Source organism: Megalopta genalis, chromosome 1, assembly GCF_051020955.1.
Source record: "Megalopta genalis isolate 19385.01 chromosome 1, iyMegGena1_principal, whole genome shotgun sequence".
Lineage (NCBI taxonomy): Eukaryota > Metazoa > Arthropoda > Insecta > Hymenoptera > Halictidae > Megalopta > Megalopta genalis.
In genome coordinates this window covers 21,016,996-21,039,013 of record NC_135013.1, presented here as the reverse complement: position 1 = coordinate 21,039,013, position 22,018 = coordinate 21,016,996, and the positions used below count along the sequence as shown (strand labels likewise).

General features: G+C 39.5%; 1 protein-coding gene across 3 annotated transcripts in view; it reads left to right on the top strand.

Moving 5' to 3' along the window:
• Positions 1–22,018, top strand: part of Ddr (discoidin domain-containing receptor 2) — a 529,507-nt gene that overhangs the window by 345,514 nt on the left and 161,975 nt on the right. For all 3 annotated transcript variants that reach the window (XM_076523238.1, XM_076523242.1, XM_033472527.2), the window contains one exon: positions 20–251. In XM_076523238.1, the coding sequence (XP_076379353.1) occupies positions 20–251 (232 nt within the window). The remainder of the gene's footprint in view (positions 1–19; positions 252–22,018) is intronic.

Below are 22,018 nucleotides of genomic sequence, written 5' to 3'. Positions count from 1 at the left end.
TAATTCCTCGGTTTCTCAGGCTGAGGCAGGACAAGGGCGGCGGCGCATGGTGTCCGAAAAACATGGTGACCAAGGAGGGGAAGGAGTACCTCGAGGTGAACCTGAACAGTTCGCGGGTGCTGACGTCCACCAGGACCCAAGGCAGGTTCGGGAATGGCCACGGCGTCGAGTACACCGAGGAGTACTTCGTCGAGTATTGGCGGCCGGGGTTCAACAAGTGGGTGCGATGGAGGAATCGACGTGGCATGGAGGTACGTATGCGCCGTCTGACTGCCGGCTGCCGACGATCGATTCGCGTCGGACCATTTTTTCAGCCCGTTTGCCGGGCTCGCACAGCCTGCCGCTCCTAACCGACTGCCTCTTTTACATCCGTTATGAATGTGACGCACGTCGAGAAATTCGGTGCCGTCCGATTCGGACTTGGACCGGCTCCGATCGATCGTTAGAGCCACGTGCACCTCTACCACTACGAACTGCGGGTGACCTCCATACGAGACTTTGATCTGTTGGGACAAGCCTCTTGGAAAAATTGTTTCGAGACATCGTCGTGATAAACAGAAATCGCTATTTAATCTGTCGTACAAACGACAGTGACAAACGACGTGACAAAAAGAAACAAAGATCTTGACGATGTGTAATTTTTTGATGCTGTAACTTTGGAGCAACTTCTGCACGTTTCCGAGAAATCTAGGGAATTTAGGGTATTTTTATCTAAGCGTATGTAAGTAGCTTTCGCTGAGCGGATTTCTTCTCAGCAGTACGTAATTTTTGTTGTTTGTCAACTTTATTCCTAGCTGAAAATGTTCACGTTTTTTTGTTCTCGTAAATTCGAGGCGATTGCGAAGAGTAGATTAACAGAAATTGAATCGTTTCGTATGAATATAGAACAAATCTCTAACATATTAATAGCAAGCGTACCATGCCGGTAAAAATGACCGATGTCCCATTGCCTTATTTATATGCAGCCAGATGATAAAGACTCGATTCTCTGAAAATGCAAATAAGGAGAAAGGAGAATTGCATGCAAAATCTGTCCATACAATTATTATTATTATTATATATATTATAATCTATTATCTAATATATATATTATATTAGAATATTATTAATAATAATATTAATATAATATATTCTATTAATTTAATATATATATAATAATATAATTAATATATATATTATATATTCTAATATATATTAGAATATATTATATATTGTATATATATAATATAACATAATAATAATACAATAATAATATAATAATATATATATATATATATATATATAGAGAGAGAGAGAGAGAGAGAGAGAGAGGGAGATAGAGAGAATATTACATTATTCTCATAAGTCAGAGTACTAAATGTAGTACGTAACTGAACTATCGAAACACAAACAACGAGATCAACATGCCCGCTAGAATCTATCTACTGCAGTGGAGCCGGTTACTGTGTGGGATGACCAATTGCTGAGCCTTCGATTTGTTTTCAGGCAATTTACAGCAAAATAAACAAAACAATAAACTAAATAAACAAAATCAAATGAACAAAAAATAAAAACATAATAAACAAACAGAAACGGAATAAACAAAATAATAAAAAGATAAATAAAAGACTAAAGGCACAGCAACTCTTCGCACCGCAGTAAACGGCATCGCCACCCCTATCTGAATCGTTCGACAAGCTCTTACTCTTTCCTACGCAGTATCCCGGGCGGACGTCGCTCCTCGAACAAGGAAATGAAATTTAGTGGGCTGTGTCAATCGAAAGCTTCCGTTCGTTCGTTCGTTCGTTCTTCTCGTTTATTCCGATTTTTCGCAGCGACGCGACGCGACGTTCACGGACCGCCGCTTCCGGCAGATTGTTAGACGAACCAATTGTAAAGCAATCTCCGCGGGGAAACCCGAACCGGCAGAATTAATGCGCCGCCACTCTTTATAATTGTTCTCGTCAAGGAAATCGGATTACAGATTTAGCCGGGCCTCGCCGCCGAGACAAAGCGTCGCTGCTGTAATTCTCCATTCTTTTGAACGGGGGAAATCTGCGCGTATCGCGCGCGAAAGCTTCGTCCCCCGATAGCCCCGAGGGCCGTCCACCATTTGTATTCGCCCGGTCGGTGTGTGTTCCGCTGTCGCCGCACACACGTGTCCCCGCGCACACCACCGCCGTCAACCAGCCCTCCTGGAACCGTCCAACGACCAGCAGCCCGGTGGTGTCCCATCCCTTTCGCGAACGTTGGTTGGACGGGGTGTAACCGTACACTGCGAGCCAGGAGCCCGTGACCAGTGTAAGCGGCCGTTACAACGGGCGACGTGTTAATTAACGTCTCTTTAGCATGATAATCTGTACGCGATATCCATTAGCTCGTCAAAATACATCATGCACGGTAAAGCGATTTACCGGCGCCGATGAAATTACGGGGAACAGGCTCTTGGTCGCGTCGCCTTAAATTATTATCCCCGACACGAGGCCGCAACCTCGACGGCCAGGATGCGACCGAGACGGTCACTCGCGATAATGACGCGGCTGAAATTCATCTTTACCAGCGGCCGCCAGCTGCGTTTGCTGCCACCGTTACGGATTATCCGGCACGAGCGAGGCGTCGTCGGGAAATCGGCCGAGAAATCGGACCAGGTCTTTCTATCGGGAAATATTTCGAACGTACGGAGAATCTTGTCACGAATTTTTTATATTCCTTTCTGAAGACATACGCCAGGCTGGCGCCGGCCAGCCGGGGGTTCATTTGTATATTACGAGTTGTTAGTGCACAGCACTAATGTCTTTACGACACGAACGTGCCTAGCCGGCTGTTTTTGAGCTTAGGATTTTTAATAACACCTGCTATGCGTTTTGGACGTAAAGCGTTTGCCGGCCGAGAGTACGCGTGCTCTGTTGCTTGATTTTTGGGACTTCGCTTCTCTCGGCCTCGATGGCCAGGACGTGTCATAAAAAAGGAACAGTTCCGAAGAGTCAGCCTGGCATTGTTTTACGACGGTGATGCCTGGAGGAATTTTCCTACCTTTGCCAAAGCCTTGCGGCCGCTCCCACCTCCCATACACCAGCACCCTCCCAGAAAGACGCGTTAAGAGCGCGAGGGAAGGGTGTCTGCTTTAAAACAGACTCACCGATTGGCTATTGCCAAAAATCAAGGAAAACCAATCAGCGAGTATCAGAAACGCGTTGGAGGGGTAGCAGTCTACCACGAAGGAAAATATCCTCTAATAGAGCAGAGTTGTAACAGAATTCGTAGAACTAAGACCTCCTGACCAAGGGTGTAGCGTAGTCGCGGGCCGAATACAAAACTTCAAGCAAAATCCGGTTCCTTATATTTATATACAGTCCATATATATAGCGTCATAATTCGTCGCTATTACTGACGACGCTGTGGCGCCCCAACACGAGTCAAGTACCTCTAAGGGGGTACGACGACGAATGTTTCTGGAATCGGACCACATAGGAACATCCCCACTACCATTTTTCCAGAGAAAATCTGGCTATATAAAGGACCCAAACGCGACCAGAAATCGGGCTGGTTTCGAGTCATTCGTCGACGTGGAAACTCTAGTGAGATCGAGTCTTAATTCTCCCTCGAACAATCTAGTAGATAATTAGATATCAAATCAGAAGCCCCCGCCGACTCAGTGCGAAAAGCTGAGTGCGCGATAGAGTCCGCGAACACCTACATACATTTGTGAAAACCCAAAACGCGTAATAAATTCGCTTTTACCAGTTTTCTTTGGTTACAAGTTCAATTATTTCCATTTCCTATTTCGAAGCAGTAGTTGGTATAACCCACAAAGATATATCTTTACCGCTCGAGGTATATCTTTATTTCCCTTTCTTACAAAGTTACGAGGCAGCACAATACCAATTTCTCCAAATACTATCCTTACCTTAAAGGTAGCCACCCGTGCCGAAATAAGCATCGGCTGGTCTACGCACCTTATCTTAACTTTAAAGGTAGCCACCCGTGCCGAAATAAGCATCGGTTGGTCTACGCACCTAATCCTAACTTTAAAGGTAGCCACCCGTGCCGAAATAAGCATCGGTTGGTCTACGCACCTTGTCCTAACTTTAAAGGTAGCCACCCGTGCCGAAATAAGCATCGGTTGGTCTACGCACCTAATCCTAACTTTAAAGGTAGCCACCCGTGCCGAAATAAGCATCGGTTGGTCTACGCACCTTGTCCTAACTTTAAAGGTAGCCACCCGTGCCGAAATAAGCATCGGTTGGTCTACGCACCTAATCCTAACTTTAAAGGTAGCCACCCGTGCCGAAATAAGCATCGGTTGGTCTACGCACCTTGTCCTAACTTTAAAGGTAGCCACCCGTGCCGAAATAAGCATCGGCTGGTCTACGCACCTTGTCCTAACTTTAAAGGTAGCCACCCGTGCCGAAATAAGCATCGGTTGGTCTACGCACCTAATCCTAACTTTAAAGGTAGCCACCCGTGCCGAAATAAGCATCGGCTGGTCTACGCACCTTATCCTTATTTTCTTGAAGGTAGCCACCCGTGCCGAAATAAGCATCGGCTGGTCTACGCACCCTTATCAAAAATCCCAATTGCATGCAACCTCCGGCCACCCAACCTGCCTGGCCCTCGGCTCGTAACATATTATACGGAAAGACGCTGCTCTTTGACCTGAATCATTTCTGTACCTATTTATTCATCTGTGACGTTTCATTTTGATTCCAGGTATTATACGATAATTATGGTATTATAAGTCGTCGAGTTCAGTATGATCTCTTGTCTATTAGTTAACCGCTTCGCTCTCATGGACGTATTATGCCGCGACACCGATACTGTTCTACGTGGTCGCAGACGAGATATCTCGTGACGTAATTTCGCTTGTGCGATACCACGGACGTTTTATCCCGCGGTGCATTATCGTTCGTGCGGTGCCACAGACGAGTGAGCATGCTTTAATTCGAGAACAAAAACAGAAGCGCGTGTTTACTCGTCTGCGGTACCGCACGAACGGTATTGTGTCGCGGGATAACACGCCTGTGGCACCGCATGAACGGTATTGTGTCGCGGGATAACACCTTTGTGGCACCGCATGAACGGTATTGTGTCGCGGGATAACACGCCTGTGGCACCGCATGAACGGTATTGTGTCGCGGGATAACACGTTTGTGGCACCGCACGAACGGTGCTGTGTCGCGGTATAACATCCGTGGTGTCGCACAAGCGGCATCACGTCGCGAGATATCTCGTCTGTAACCTTGTACGAACAGTATCGGTGTCGCGACATAAGACATCAACGCGAGTGAAGCGGATAATAGCAGAAAATATATAGTTTCATTTAAAAAATGTGGCCTAAACAAATTTTTTTGTTTACCAGAATATTTTTCTCACAATATATTTCTTAAACGATGTGGAAAATTTACACTTATGGTGTGCCTAAATTTTTTTGTTTACCAGAATATTTTTCTCACAATATATTTCTTAAACGATGTGGAAAATTTACACTTATGGTGTGCCTACATTTATTGAAATGTTTAAATATTGACGACAGGATGACAGATTTTTATTCTGAGTTAAACGAAAAATAACCTTGAAACTTAACACATTATTACTAGAACGGCAAGGAGTTAATCATTGCTTCCTCTTGTATACCGGTCTATCATCGATAATGAATGAGATCTTTACGATGCTCGTGCTAGGTAATGCATCTAGTTTAAATAGTCTTAATATTTACCATGAATAAAAGAAAAAGATAATCAAACAGAGAAATGATGGATATTTGAATGATCTCTATTTTTGCGCAGTGTAGTACATCTCGAGGAAAAATGTAAGCTACGTAAGCCTGGAAACGTTTCTTGAATATAAAATTACATTCTCTAAGAATGTAAACATTACTGAGAATTATGTCTACGGCAATTTTAACTTTAGAGCGGTGACGTACGTGAAACTATTTCTGTACGAATTAACAGTGACTTGATGTCAAATTGACTCCGTATCGCTAGTTGTACTGTTATTGATATGGAGACAGTTTGACGTCAAGTTATCATTATTGATAGGAAGTCTATTTGACATCAAGTTCCGATTATTAATAATAGGACTAATTAATGGGATTAATTAATAACAGGCAATTTGACATCACTTCATCAGTATTGACACGGAGTCAATTTGACATGACGTTATCGCTAGTATCATTAAAACAGTGACCACCACTCGAAGATTAAATGGCGCCTTAGAGTCGTTACTCGAATGCGAAAGGTTAACTCTTCACGCTGGGTCAAAGTGGCCTACGTTTTTTTGTCCCGAAACAGTGAAATGAACAATGAATTAAATACACTTGCAAGCGAGATGTCAAATTCTAATGAAAGTTACGATGTTCCAGAATGTTCAAATTATATTTTCAAATTTTCGGGTCTCGATAGTATTGTCAATCTTTGAGCGACAGTTGTTTGAAAATTGTACTACGTATCTGCTTCGCACAGCAAGTGCGACAGCGGATGGTTAACAAACTAAAAAAGAGCAGAGAACTGCATGATCATTCACGAAACACGCAAACTACCAAAACTATCGTCGTAGAAAGCCTCCGGCACGCAACATTATGCAGACTAACAACACGACCACGTAAAAAAAAAAACTGATTTCGAAGGTAGGACTCATCAGCGGCAGGCGTCCGGGCGTAGAATTGGAATCCTAGTGTCGCGGTTCACTATTAATCCATCAGAACCGGAGCCGCTCGCCAAAGAAAACCACCGTGGTGCAAAAGTAATTCCGAACTCGGTGCCAAGAGCTCTATCACCGGGTTCTCGTTATTCAACGGGGGTGCCCGTTGTCATCGGGACGCGTCTGATATTCTCTGGCTGGCGCCGGTGATCCCCCTGGTCCCCTGTCGTTGTCCTTTTTAACCACGCGAAGTCGCAGAGAGAGGGAGAGAGAGAGAGAGAGAGAGAGAGATCCGGGTGCACACATAACGCATGCACCCTGGCACAGCCTTCGTGCCCAGACGTTCCACCATTTTCACGCAGATTTGCTCAAAGCTGTGAGCAGGTGAAGAGCAAGGAAATGGAGGTGTGGGAGGACGACGAAGAAGTCTGTCGACTGGCGGCGGAGGGGGTTTTAAGAGGAAACGGAAGTTGGCGAAGGATAAGAGAGAACACGACCGTTTACCCTGCAGCCTCAATCTGGCCGGCATGTGATCTTTGTGCACGCGCTCTTTCCCTTTGCTTCTTGCGCTTTGAATACCAGCAGGACGAACGAAAGAGCCAGTCGACACGGTCGAGAGACAGGGGGCCAGAGGGCCGGGAGGCCGCGATGGAGAGGTCGAACGAGGGGAAAAAGCAAAACGATTGTGTTATCGCCCCGCTGTACGTGACCCCAGGCATTTTTCCACGCCAGACGTAGTCGCCACCGCCGCTGGCGAAAAGGAACAAGGGGGTGGCACTGGGCGAAACGTTCTCCACGCTCGCGATCGACCGTGCAGGGAAATTTCGAGCCTGCCACGAACTCGTCTCGCGAAATACAGGGTGTCCTAAAAATGCCTCGCGATCCGAATGTGGCGGGTTCCTCGGGCCATTCGAAGCAACTTCTTCCTTTACAAAAATGTTCTCCGAGGCACCGTTAACGAGTTATTAACGAAAAACAGTGACCAATAAGAATCGAGTATGGCTGGCGCGTGGCGGCCCAGCCAACCAGTGCGCGGAGCCCAGTTCCGCTCATTGGCTCGGTCGCCTCGCGCCAGCTGAGATCGCCTTTCATTGGTCACTGTTTTTCGTTAATAACTCGTTAACGGTGCCTCGGAAAAAAATTTTGTAAAGGAAGAAATTGCTTCAAATGATCTGAGGAACCCGCCATTTCCGGATTGAGAGACATTTTTGGGACACCCTGTATATTAAATAAGATGAAGGAACCACTGTGGAGAGGTTACCGTGCTGGCGAAGTGCCGATCGATCACGAGTGGGATCGAGTGTCGGCCTTGAACCTCTGGATAAGATGGTTTACGTCTTGAGATTGGTATCTTAGATGATACTGCTATACAATATTATCATTTGTAATTGATGTCAATATTACGTATATTACGTATATTACGTATATTACATATCCCATACATCCTTTAACGCGATTATTATTTATTAAATTAGCTTTGTGAATCATTCGTTGAACTGTGTTCGCACACGGAATTATTTAAATTAAAATATCATTTACGTACTTTGTTAATATTCACTGTACACCTTGCTTAAAAATTTCATATGTTACACACAAGGTGTCATGCACACTAGAAAATTAAAACGGCTGTCACGGTTAAATTACTTACTATTTCGGGTCCGAAAAATTAGTAAATATTCTTCAGACGTTCTAAAGTAAAGGTGAACAGCGTTTTTCTTAAAAATATCACTGTTACGTAGTAAAAAAAAATCCAGAAAATTCTCGCTTCGTGATTTGTTCAATACTTCGAACGCGGCTCGAGTCCGTCCCGACCATCTGTCGAAGCCTCGTGCTGCGGGCTCTCGAACTTCGCGTCGTCACCTCTCATTGGTCAGTGTTTTCCGTTAATAACTCGTAAACAAAGCCGCAGATCGCATTTTCGCAAAGGAAAAAGTTACTTCAAATGACCTCAGCTACCCCTCATTTTCGGCTGTTAAAATAATTGTGGAACACCCTGTATATGAGCGAAAGAATTGTTAAATGTAAATTGAGAATTGTAATATCGATTCAAAGTTTTATAAAATTAGAGAAATTCATTGAACACAGATGCAGCTATAATGTAAAGAAAATATATAATATAATATAAAGAAAAGGAAATAGTGCACAAAATATTTCCGCCAGTAGTTATGCAAATACCGAACCAATTTTCCATGACTTCGTCGAAGTATAAAAATTTGATGGATGCTTTAGAAATTCTAAGGATCAACGTGCTGCTACTTTTGAAGATTTCCGAGACCGGCGTCTTGTTATAATCAGATTGAACAGAGAGAAAGAAATGCATCGAGAGTTCACGGTCGAGAGATACGAAAGAATTAAATCGAAAAGAAAGGTCTCATTTGAATTCAGAGGGGAACAGTGAAAGATCTGGACTGACGACCGTATATAGATGCATTCTAATGGAAACGGGACGAAACAGGGCAGTCCGGCTGGATACCGGCTCTTCCTTCTGCGTTAGGGTGCTCGTTGTCGTGGCTGCGGTGGGACAATTGCCAACGGTGGACGTGTTTCATTAACGTCGGCGTACCGTCGCCAACAACGGAACTCCGTGAACCGCCTTCATTTGCGGCGTCTTTCCACTTACCTTCATTATAAAATGACTATCGAGAAATTGAATTATCCCCGGGGAAAAATGTTTCCAGAAAATGATCGTCGGCGGAATAAACAGAAGCGTCTCTCCTTGTGGATCAATTTGAAACGTATAAGATTCTGCATTCATGTATAAATTACTGCGTTAACGTTATCACTGGACTCTGGATGTTCATGCATTTATAGTACACGCGGATTTCTAAAATTCATGAAAATATGTAACATAACTAAGACTAATTATAATTTCGTTTTGATTTTACGATAAGGAATATTTAAAACTATAGTATACTACTATATATTATATATAGTTACTTTACTATATAGTTATAGTTACTATATAGTTACTACTTATATATATTATACTATAGTATAAATTAAGAAAAAATAATTGTATTCTTGTTTTCATATTACAATAGCGAATCTTCTAGTCAACGAAGGCAATTGTTCTATAATTCTGATTTTTATGAAATAACGTATGGAAATGGGAATTTAAATAAAGATTCGCAGTCCGATTTGCATTGGTTTTGGACTAACGTAACTCAACAGTTCGAGGCCGTTTAATATGGAAACCGATGAGCTCAAATTTTTAGTCATTTATTAAATACGAATCTGATGATCTTACTTTTCAGATTCATAATTTCTGTTAATCAATTGACAAATTTTCTGAAATTGAATATTTTCTTAGTCAACCGGGTCACAAGATCTAAAAGAAACCACAAATCCGTTATTTTATATAACATGAAAAATTTGCTAGGATCATGCAGTCCGGCTCCTTCCATCTATTTTCGTCATTCATCAGTCATTCTCTACTGATTGATTTACCATATATACGTACTGCAAGAGACATTTCATGCATACGTTTGTAATATGAATTCGCTGCAAAGTATTGACTTTTCATAATTCAATAAATCGATATTCCGAAAACAGTCCTCGTTCATTGTGAAGTAGCGAATATTACGTAGTTCTGACACGATCGACCTCGGTCTTCTAAAACAGTGATGAACAACCCATGGTCTACGGATCGTATATTGGGTACTAGGTTTCCAATTGTACCATCACTGTTCCAAAATAATATCTCAATTATCGGAGTAATTTAATGGAACACCACTCTTGTTTTTGGGTCTATAATTTTTTTTAGCTTCAATTTTATTGAAAATGGGGACTTATGGTATATTACGTATGTTAATAGTATTTGATAATTCTTTAGTACATAGAAATAGGTGAATTATTATTTATAGATTAGTAGGTTCAATTATTTTGAGATTAAATTGTCTACGACAATTAGATATAAAGCTTTTAGTAGCATATTCTTCAGTAGTTCATATAGGTTTAATAATTAGTAGAATATTAACATTTTATATTGTTAGAGCTAAGGGATGTTATTATATATTATATTGTTATTATTTATTTATTATTTTTATTATATATATTATATTGATATTAATTATTTATTGTGTAAATAAACATATCTTTATCATTTCGTTTGTACCTTTCGTTTGTACCTTTCACATGAAACATATTTCTGTGTTGCCTTGCCATACGACACCGCTTCTAAATACAGTGGTCCACAAAAGTGTTCGCACACCTTTTAAAACGCAATAACTATTTTGAAACTGAACTAAACGACTCAAATTGTTTTTAGATGATAGAGGGATTAGTCTAATAAACGATGACTGAAATTACATTTTTTAAATTTTGCTATACTTGGAATGATAGAAAAAAATATTATTATATTATGTTAATATTATAATATTATAATATATTGTGGATCAATTTGAAACGTATAAGATTCTGCATTCATGTATAAATTACTGCGTTAACGTTATCACTGGACTCTGGATGTTCATGCATTTATAGCACACGCGGATTTCTAAAATTCATGAAAATATGTAACATAACTAAGACTAATTATAATTTCGTTTTGATTTTACGATAAGGAATATTTAAAACTATAGTATACTACTATATATTTATATACTACTATATATTTAAATACAGTGGTCCACAAAAGTGTTCGCACACCTTTTAAAACACAATAATTTTTTCAAAATTGAAGAAAAAGAAAGAAAAGCCCTTTTTTTATTTTGCTATTACTTAGAAAGAAAAGAAAGAATTAAAAACCCTTATCTTTTATCTTTTTCATTTAAGCCTATAACAAAAAATTTTAAAATACCTTTTGTAGATCTCGGTAACTTATGTGCGCGCTGAAAATTTGATCGAAATCGGTTAACTCAGAGTCGAGCTACAGGCGTTGAAGGATTTTAAAAACTGCAGATTTCATAGAGTTTTTGATCAAAATCGCGATAAAGCTGCGATTTTTGCCATCTGTAATTTATTGTAACTGATAACAACGTGAACCGATTTCGATAAAATCTTCACTCAGATAAAAAAATCAAAAATATAATAATATATTATAATATTATAATATTAATATAATATAATAATATTTTTCTATCATTTCAAGTAATAGCAAAATTTAAAAAATGTAATTTCAGTCATCGTTTATTAGACTAATCCCTCTATCATCTAAAAACAATTTGAGTCGCTGAGTTCAGTTTCAAAATAGTTATTGCGTTTTAAAAGGTGAACGAACACTTCTGTGGGCCACTATATTTCGTTGTAACAATCATCAAGATTCAAATCAACGTTCAACCGCATTATACTAAATTTTCTTCTTGTGCAACGGAATCGCAGAAAAATGTAATTGCATCACGTTCTTACGCATAAAACGTGTCACATATATAAAAAGATATCGAATGAGCACACTCTATTATACTTCGTTGATCGACCGTACCATTCGAATGCGCGTATTATTCTCCCCACGGCAATTTATCAATTCCCGTCCCCAAGAATAGCTTGCTACAGGCAAACGAGCTTTCAAATAAACATGCCTATAGTACGGTAATTTTCGTGCACGGAATTTATCGGCCGCGCAGCCGGGATTCTAGCGAAAGGAGGACACTACATGGGAGAAACAAGACACGGTTGCTCCCCAATGATAACATTCCCAGAGGTGCGTCGCGATAAATCCGCAGGTGAAAGTCAACATGTACGAGTGTTCTCCGCGCGGGCTAAAATGCAGGCACAGTGCATCCGTGTTTCTCGAGACCGGGAACAGTGTCGTCTCGTAGCCTTACAACATCTGTCGACTCGGTTTCGTGCTACTCGAATTTCATTCGCACCGCTGCGCTACATTTTTCCCCGCCGGCTTCATTAACCGTTCCAATTTGTCTCTCTTCTATACACTGAAATAATACTGATCGATCTAGTAACCTACATAATTGACAGAGTGTGAAATTCGACTGTGTTTTTAACGTGCGAATGCTTCGAACGGAAATCAAAAATTTCCTTGCATTTTCGCGGTTATATTCAATTTCGTGCGTTTCTCATATGCAGTATTTTTTTTTAAACGGAATTAGTTCTTTTTGTAATTGAATCGGGCGTTCTAACATTTTTTTGGAACGTTAGAGGGATTAGTTTACTAGACAATGGCTATGAAATTACAATTGGTAGGGATGATAGAAAAGTTATGGAATGATGTTTTTTCGACTTTGTTAGCCGAGCTCAGAGCGAAAATTTAAAAATGTAGATCTCGGTAACTTGCATGCGTATTGAAAATTTCATTGAAATCGCTCGTTGAAATATATATTGGGTCCTTCTGAAGGTTGTTTCGTTCTTTTTTTCAGAAATGGGTTCAGAAATGGACGATTTTTTTATGTTTAGATTGAAAAGGAACTTCTTGACGTATTTCTGGCAGCTTTGAAAGCAAAACTTTCCGAACGACCGCTACAAATATATTAAAAAGCAATATTCAAAAATCTTTTACCGCTTTCCCGGACAAAATTCGGGAAAGGTCCAAAAGTGGCAAATTCAGCTTAATTAAAGCGCGCACCTGTATGTATCGCGAGAAGCAAGCGATGACGAGTATACTCGTCAAACGCAGAGTAAGTGCCGCTGTTAAAATATTAGATCAAAAAGACGGTTTTATTGATCAAATTAATCAAGTTAATAGCTTTATTAAGTAACATTTACTTATTCACTTAACATTAACATATAATAATAAACGAAAAGCACAGGAAAAATCAAATACTTATAAAAGTTAAAAATTCAAATTACTGTTGTAGAGTGGTATGTTAAACACTTTATATGTCGTATGGTACTCTGTATGTCGAACACCAATATCGTATATATTCTTATATTATATATTTTTATATATTCTTATATTCTTATATATTCTTATATTTTTATATATATTCTTATATTCTTATATATTCTTATATTCTTACATATTCTTATATTCTTATATATTGTTATATTCTTATGCATTCTTATATTCTTACGTATTCTGATATATTCTCCTATATAGTGATATTTATATTTTATATTTTTTATATTTTATATGTATAGTATATCATTTTCATTCTCCTGTACAGTGATATTCGGCAGAGCCTAATAGCCTCAAAATATTCTAACATCTTGAAATTCGAGAATACATTTTCGTTTTCACTAAAATTACAATTTAAATAGTCAATGATCGCTACTTTTTACGCACAAATACTGCCGCTTCACCATTATGACCATACTCGTCAAACACAGCCAAACACAGCCGACTTAAAACGTCTCACACGCGAATGTTGGCAAAAACAAAAATCCACTTCCCTGATTTACAAGTGAATGTAGACTCGAGACCTAAGATCGTTCGCGTTGTTGACGACGCAGTCTAACGACCGCGCTGTTATCGAACGATGCGTCGCGGCGTCGAAATTTTGGGTACCGTCATCAAATCCTAGCAGGCGCGATAAGAATGAACGAGACTGCATGGGAATAAGGGAGGCAGCACACGGGAATAATATATGTATAACACCGTGGAAACGTTATTGCCTCGTCCAATAACGTCGTGAAGCGTGCGTTCATCCGTGGATGACGAGTCCCCGACTTTTGTTTGACTTGACGACCGACCGCTTAAGTCCACAGATACCGCCGGTAATTTCCATCGAAATTTCAATCTCGTTTATCCGTAAAGTAACTTCCATGATCCACCGTCCGTCGCAGTGATCCCTCAAACCATCGGTTTCCGCCCCCTCAGGCGATCGTCGCGAGGGGGAGCGGTAGGTGGGCGAGAAGGGTGGCAGCACGGCGCGGCACGTATCGAATTTTAATCAATCACCGATAGGGACAGCCAATTCCAAAGCCAATTAACATATTCATTCCGCGGGATCCGCCACCATTTTTCCACTGATTTCAGCGGAATTCAAATTGCAATATGGCGAGAGAGCCGCCGTTACGAAGCCTGGCGAGGCCGCGCGGCCATTACGCGGCAGTCATTACTGGGCGCGTTTGTTCGCGATAATATTGCTCGAGTCTGCGGAATTAAAAAAGACAAAAAACTGGCAACACAGGGAGGAGAAAAATCGGGGGGAAACGGAGGAGCGAACGGGAGGCGACGGCGTGACGAAACGGAATGAAAAAGAACGCGACCGGACGGAGGGAATCGGCGAAAGCGTAGCTTCTATTACGGCCGGGGTGAGTTCATCGGTTAAACTCACCTGACGAAGTGAATTTTGATAGTATCGCGTTATTAAAACGGTTCTCAAATCGGCGCGGCTCCGCTGAGCTCGGCCACGCTCGACTCCGGCTCCGGAGCTCCATTTAAACTCCTCCAGTTTCCAGGAGTCGTCAAATTCCTACGACCGTTTACGCTCGCGTTTTAATCCCGCGAATAAAATTCGCCCGCCGGGGGATCTTGGCTCTCGAGTGGCAATTAAAATATGGAATTCCATTCGAAAAAATCGGAGCCGGAACTGCGAGAACAACGGCGCGGCCCGCGCGCAATTCCGAACTCCAACAAGAAAACTTTGAGAACCATCGCACCGCGCCGGGTACGTTTCACCTTCTAACGAGGTGCAGCCGGCCAGGGGCAGGTGGCGAGAGTAATTGCCGAAACGAGGATTTAATGCGCAAAAATAAGCAACCGTATCGGTGGCTCGATATCATAAATTGAAATTCAATGGGATCGCGGTTCGCACAGGCGGGCTGATCGAACCGATGCTATTGGGTTGGCAACTAAGTAATTGCCGATTTGTTCAATGAAATAAAGAATTTTTTTTTACTTGGAACGAAGTTTAATCTGTAATGTATTTTCCATTTTGTTCGATGACCTGTGGCGTCGCATCCCTCTACCTGAGCGCGGCCGCTAGCAATAAAGCAAGTACCGTTCCTAATCCTCAAAATTCCCTAAAAAACACGCACCCCTAATAAAACAATTCTCCTCACATCTGGACACCTCGACCCGCACGGGACTTTCCCAACTTTCTCCTTTCCTACGAAAGCCCATCTATTCCTTTCTTCTCTTCCAGTATAAAAGAGACAAACGCGCAACTCCAAAAGCTCAGTCTGTCCTAAGTTGCTAGTCCTACGACGTCACGCTAGTCGCGCCCGCGCTCATCGATAGCAATTCAATAAACTGCATTAATAGTAACCTTAAACATGCTCTCCGATTCGCTAACCTTCCCTTCGGTGCTAAAGACCTTTTGCCATCTCTCCGACAACTTGAAAATTCCACGCTCGTAGAAAGTCTAATCCTTTTCGGCCAAAAACTGAGTGAAGTGAGATTTTACAGCGTCGTCATCGTTAAAAGTTTTACCACGAAGGGAGTTGTCCAGGGATCGAAATAAGTGGTGATCCGATGGCGCGAGATCAGGGCTATATGGTGGGTGTAACATCAATTCCCAAGCAATATCCATCAATTTTTGCCGAGTGGACAAAGACGTGTGCAGCCTAGCATTGTCCTGCTGGAAAATGACAGCTTTACGATTGACCAATTCTGGTCGCTTTTCCTTGACCGCTGCATTCAATTTGTCCAGCTGCTAACATTCACGGATAATAAAAAATAACATAATAATAATAATAATAATTTTATAATATGACATTTACGGATATCATGAAAATGGGAGTGAGAGACATCTATAACTGAAATCGGCAATTACTTAGTTGCCAACCCAATACAATAATTTCTCCCTAATTCGCGCTGAAATTGCACAGAAAAATGGACAATTTGGGAAGAGGAGATGCGATTATTCGCGCCTCGCGTCTCGTTTTTATAGTTGCTGACAATCGGTCACTATAAAAACGAGTCGCAAGGTTCGAACAATCGTATCTCTTCTTCCCAAATTGTCCATTTTTGTGCGCGATCTAAGATCGAATTAGGGAGTTATAATATAACATTTACGGATATCATAAAAATGGGAGTGAGAGACATCTATAACTGAAATCGGCGATTACTTAGTTGTCAACCCAATATTATTGGAGCAAGTTTTATAATAAAAACTTTCCAAATTCCAAATGAATTCGGTCGTCTTACTTTTGTGAAGCAGTCCATGCCAGTTAGTATTACTGCTTGGTAGGTTTAGTGTTGAGTGCCGGTCACCGGTGACCCCCGTGGCATTCAATTCGTGGAATGCTAATTCCATTCGTCGTTAAATTTTGTCGGAACGAAGAAGTGGGACAAATGTCTGTCATTGAGTAAAATAATAATAATAATAATAATTTTATAATATAACTGTAACGCGATGTGTTCGGGGTACAACGGAAGGACACAGAGTGAAATTGCACTAGATTTTATTCGTAGATGTATATAAAATGACGCGCGGTGCTGATGGGTACTAGATGGAGCGCGGCGGAATCGTTGGACGTGTAGAGGCTCGGCGTAATGCTTAGACGAGAAGAAGTTCAGTTTCTTGCCGCTGTTATTTATATTATGTCCCCCAAAAAGGCCACGCCTTTTTGGGAGACTCGCTGTCTTCTTTTCCCCCGCTTAGTTTGGCGGGGGAGGCAGCCATCGTCGTACCCTCGCTGTAGGGGCGCGCTGGCCGTTCGGCCGGGTAGCGGTACGCGGCCGGCGACTTTCTCCGCGACTAGGCCTGCAGTGCATGTGGCAGTGATAAAAAACAAAGAGACAAAGGAATTTCCGGGTCTTGCAAACGTCAAGGACGTTTTCTCTCAGTCGAACCCTTGACATCTGCAAGCGGACAGTTTTATGGTTATTACGGTCGCCGACCGTGTGCCGCTACATAACATTTACGGATATCATAAAAATGGGAGTGAGAGACATCTTTAACTGAAATCGGCAATTACTTAGTTGCCAAGCCAATATTAATTTTGTCTGCGTGTTTCTTTGGATTTTTCACACGATACCGGATACACTGGTGCTATCGCTCATAGTTTACAATGAGTCGTTCGTGCGTAAGTAGACGTCGAGTGCCATTTCATTTCTCTGTTCAATATAATATTTTTGTCTAATATAATATTAACTAAACCCACCGAGCTTTATAAATCAATTTACATGCGTTGCTTTATAAAAAATTACAAGACTGAATTAGTCGAGCTTTCCGCCGCTTTTATTACAAAAGGTTATGTCAATATGTTATATCGTCGTCAGTAGTTAAGGTCTGCCTATGGTCAGACGATGGAGCAGACTAATAACACTCGTCGAGTGAGAAGAACTGATTGGAGTAATTTTTAGTAAATCTCTCGTCCTCTGTATCCGTGATCGAATTGACGAACATGTAATTTCGACTTACAGTTTGAATTAGTAATCCTAAATTATCTAAATCTTTCGTGTAGCCTTGCTAAAACGTTTTAAACAATCGTTTGTCACTACAATTATTTTATATCTGATGTAGAAAATGTTTCCATTAGTGATAAAGAACATGTTAATATAAAATCGAATATCTTGGTTTTTTTATGAGATATAGGACGAATAAAGAATTTAATTATCCTCAGGAATTGTGAAAATTATTTTGGCAACTTCTGTTGTTGATTTCATTTTTCGAAGAATTATGAATTGTTTTAATGTTACGTCAAGATGCTTGAATTTTTTATCAGCTTCACATAAAGACAGACAGTACATTATTTTTGCGTTAACGGTAACACTGGTGTCTATCTTTTTATTTAACGTTATATAATACTGGATTGTATATTAATTTCATCTAGAATATATTTGCAAAGTATTATCAAAATGTGCCAAATAATTTTTCAATCTACTATGTTTAAACTTAAAAATGAAGAATTTTAAACTGCAATTCCTTTTTCTGGTTATTAACACAACTCTAAAGCTAACCAAAACTAAGCAACTAATCTAACGCTAAACCTACCAAGCCCAAAAAACGACTAACAAAGGACGCTTTATAACGATGAGAAGACCGTATTTATTAAGACCTCGCGACATTCTTATTATAACGTATGCTTGAATTAAGAAATTTCTTCTACAACTTTCTTCTACAAATAAATCTTCATAATTTGAGCAAAAAATGTGAAATCGGAGATCTCGCCCGTCTCGGTAGGTACTGTGTTAATCATCATAATTCAGAAAATATAGTAAATTCTCCAAGCATCGCATCGATGCTTTAGTTTTGAAATAAACTAAAATAAAAAAAATAATATATTATATAAATAACATATTATTATATAAAATTTATATAATATATATATAAAATAATATTTCAATAATATTAAATAAACTAAAATAAAAAGAATTTTAAATAAAAAAAAATGTGAAATCGGAGATCTTGCCTGTCTCAATAGGTACTATGTTAATCATCATAATTCAGAAAATATAGTAAATGTTCCAAGCATCGCATCGATGCTTTAGTTTTGAAATAAACTAAAATAAAAAAAAAAATATATTATATAAATAACATATTATTATATAAAATTTATATTATATATATATATATATATATATATATATATATATATATATAAAATAATATTTTAATAATATTAAATAAACTAAAATAAAAAGATTTTTAAATAAAAAAAAATGTGAAATCGGAGATCTCGCCTCTCTCAATAGGTACTATGTTAATCATCATAATTCAGAAAATATAGTAAATGTTCCAAGCATCGCATCGATGCTTTAGTTTTGAAATAAACTAATTACTACCGAAAGGATAACCCCAACAAGTCTCGATCCTCCCACGCTCATCCAACCGAATAAGAAATTTCATTATTAATATATTTGTTGACGCGTCGAGAGCCGAGACGCCGAAAAAAGCGAGCACATTTTCTAAAGCTCGCCAATCTGTCGCAGGATCTCGCTTCAGCAACGCAGTTACCATTCCTCCGGCCGGTTGAATCTCGTGGCGCGTTTGAAAAATCAACGAGATCTCCTGGCCTCGAAGGAAATCCCGTTAGACCTTCTTGTTTCATCCCGGGGCCGGAATTAAGGAGAGAAATAAAGTTATACGCGACCGAGCCGACAGACGTTTCCATCCACCGGTCCCGGAACCCTATCCACGGGAAATTCAATGCGCGACGGTAAGGGTAGACGTGGAAAGAACTAGAAATTTTCCTTCGAATACACACACAGACGCGTCTGCTGTCCCGTGAACATTTTTCTGTCCGCTCCGCGAGGGATGGCCGTACACGGCCGAAGTCACGCTTTCTACCATGAAATTAAACAACTTTAATTTCTGCAGTCGGCCCGCACGAAAAAAAAAAGAACGGCATTCAGCGCCGAGTGGGCCATTTACGACAGGTTTCAAATGCTTCGTGCAAATGAATAATGCGCCCGGGAAGTAGGCCAGCGCTGTTTTTTTATTTAAAGTTATTCAGAGGAAATTGAATAGTCTTCTCGAGATCCCATTTAGATTTATGTTTGTGATGGGGCCGCTTCATTTTTATTAGCCCCGGCGAGGAGTAAGTGGCTGATACCGGTTTTTCGAGCGTTCCCGTCGCCGGTGTCGCTGCTATTTAACTGGCTGCATTTAAAGTTGTGTTTAGCGTAATTTACCGCGCGCTGCGGCTATGAAATTATCACCGGTCGAAAATATTTTAGTTTCCCCTCTTCTCCCGTCTCTCGTCTGCGCGTTGTTTCCGTGTCATTTGCAGTGCTATTTACTTTGCATTTTGTGCTCGTTCCGGCGAATGTCGGAGATGCGTGATCGCCCGACAACATCTTTCATTGTTGTTTGTAACCTTGTGCCGCTTGCGGGAAAGTATGGCCAGGCAAAGTGAATTAGATTGCAGCGCTTTTATGCAAATTCAGAGAATAATGCATAACGTTAAACGACTGATACTAAATACCTAAAACTTCGCTACCTTCATATGCGGTTTTCGTGGTAGGAGTATTTGCAAGCGTTTATTTATTTATTATTAATTATATTATTTATTATTATTATTATTATTTATTATTATTATATATTATTATTATTATTATTATTTATTATTATTATATATTATTATTATTATTATTATTATTATTTATTATATTTATATATTATTATATAATATTATTTATTTATTATTATTACATTATTTATTTATTATAGGCGTTGGTGGAACATGCTCAGATTATGATAAAACAATGTTTATTTTTCTAGTTTTAAAAACTCTTTGTACGGGAAAAAGATTGCTAATAACCAGTTAGCTGTGGCGCCTACTTTTCTCAGAGCGCGCAGTTATATTTTTGCAGTTATATTCAATTACATGCGTTTCTCATATGCAGTATTTTTTTAAAACGGAATTACTTCTTTTTGTAATCGAATCGGGCGTTCTAACATTTTTTGGAACGTTAGAGGGATTAGTTTACTAGACAATGGCTACGAAATTACAATTGGTGGGGATGATAGAAAAGTTATGGAATGATGTTTTTTCGACTTTGTTAGCCGAGCTCAGAGCGAAAATTTAAATAATGCATTTTGTAGATCTCGGTAACTTGCATGCGTATTGAAAATTTCATTGAAATCGTTCGTTGAAATATATATTGGGTCCTTCTGAAGGTTGTTTCGTTCTTTTTTCAGAAATGGGTTCAGAAATGGACGATCTTTTATGTTTAGATTAAAAAGGAACTTTTTGACGTATTTCTGGCAGGTTTGAAAGCAAAACTTTCCGAACGACCGCTACAAACATATTAAAAAGCAATATTCAAAAATCTTTTACCGCTTTCCCGGACAAAATTCAGGAAAGGTCCAAAAGTGGAAAATTCAGCTTAATTAAGTTTTTTTTAATAGCGCGCACCTATATGTGTCGCGAGAATCAAGCGATGACGAGTATACTCGTCAAACACAGAGTAAACGTCGCTGTTAAAATATTGGATTAAAAAGACGATTTTATTTTGTGATATATTGTATATATATATATTATATGATATATATTTTATGATATATTAACAATTTTATTACTAACATTTACTTATTCCCTTAGAATTAACATATACTACACACATAATAAACGAAAAACGCAGGAAAAATTAAATAGTTATAAAATATCGTGAATTATTCATATAATTATTCATATTTTTTATTTGTTTATTTTACTCTGGTCTGACCTCAAAGTGTTCTAAATATCTTGAAGTTTGAAAATATGTTTTCGCGTTTTCACTAAAATTACAATTTAAATAGCCAATGGTCACTACTTTTTACGCTGGACGAATATACTCGTCATGACACAAAATGCTACCACTTCTCTATGACGAGTAGACTCGTCAAACACGATTAATGACACATTCGTGTCAGAGAATATTACGATTGCAGAGATTATGGAAACCAAAAAAGCTGAACATGTTTAAAAAAAATATGAAGTTAATAACGATCTTTAATATAGGAAAGTTTGATTCTATGGACATTTGGAACACAGTGTTTTCTAATAACAGACGATTCGATCAAATAAATATGTGCTTAATTATTATTCCTGTTAATAAACTTTAACTAAATATTCAACTTACATCTTCTTCTGTTTTTCATTGTCGTATTAAACAGAACTTCAATATTATAGC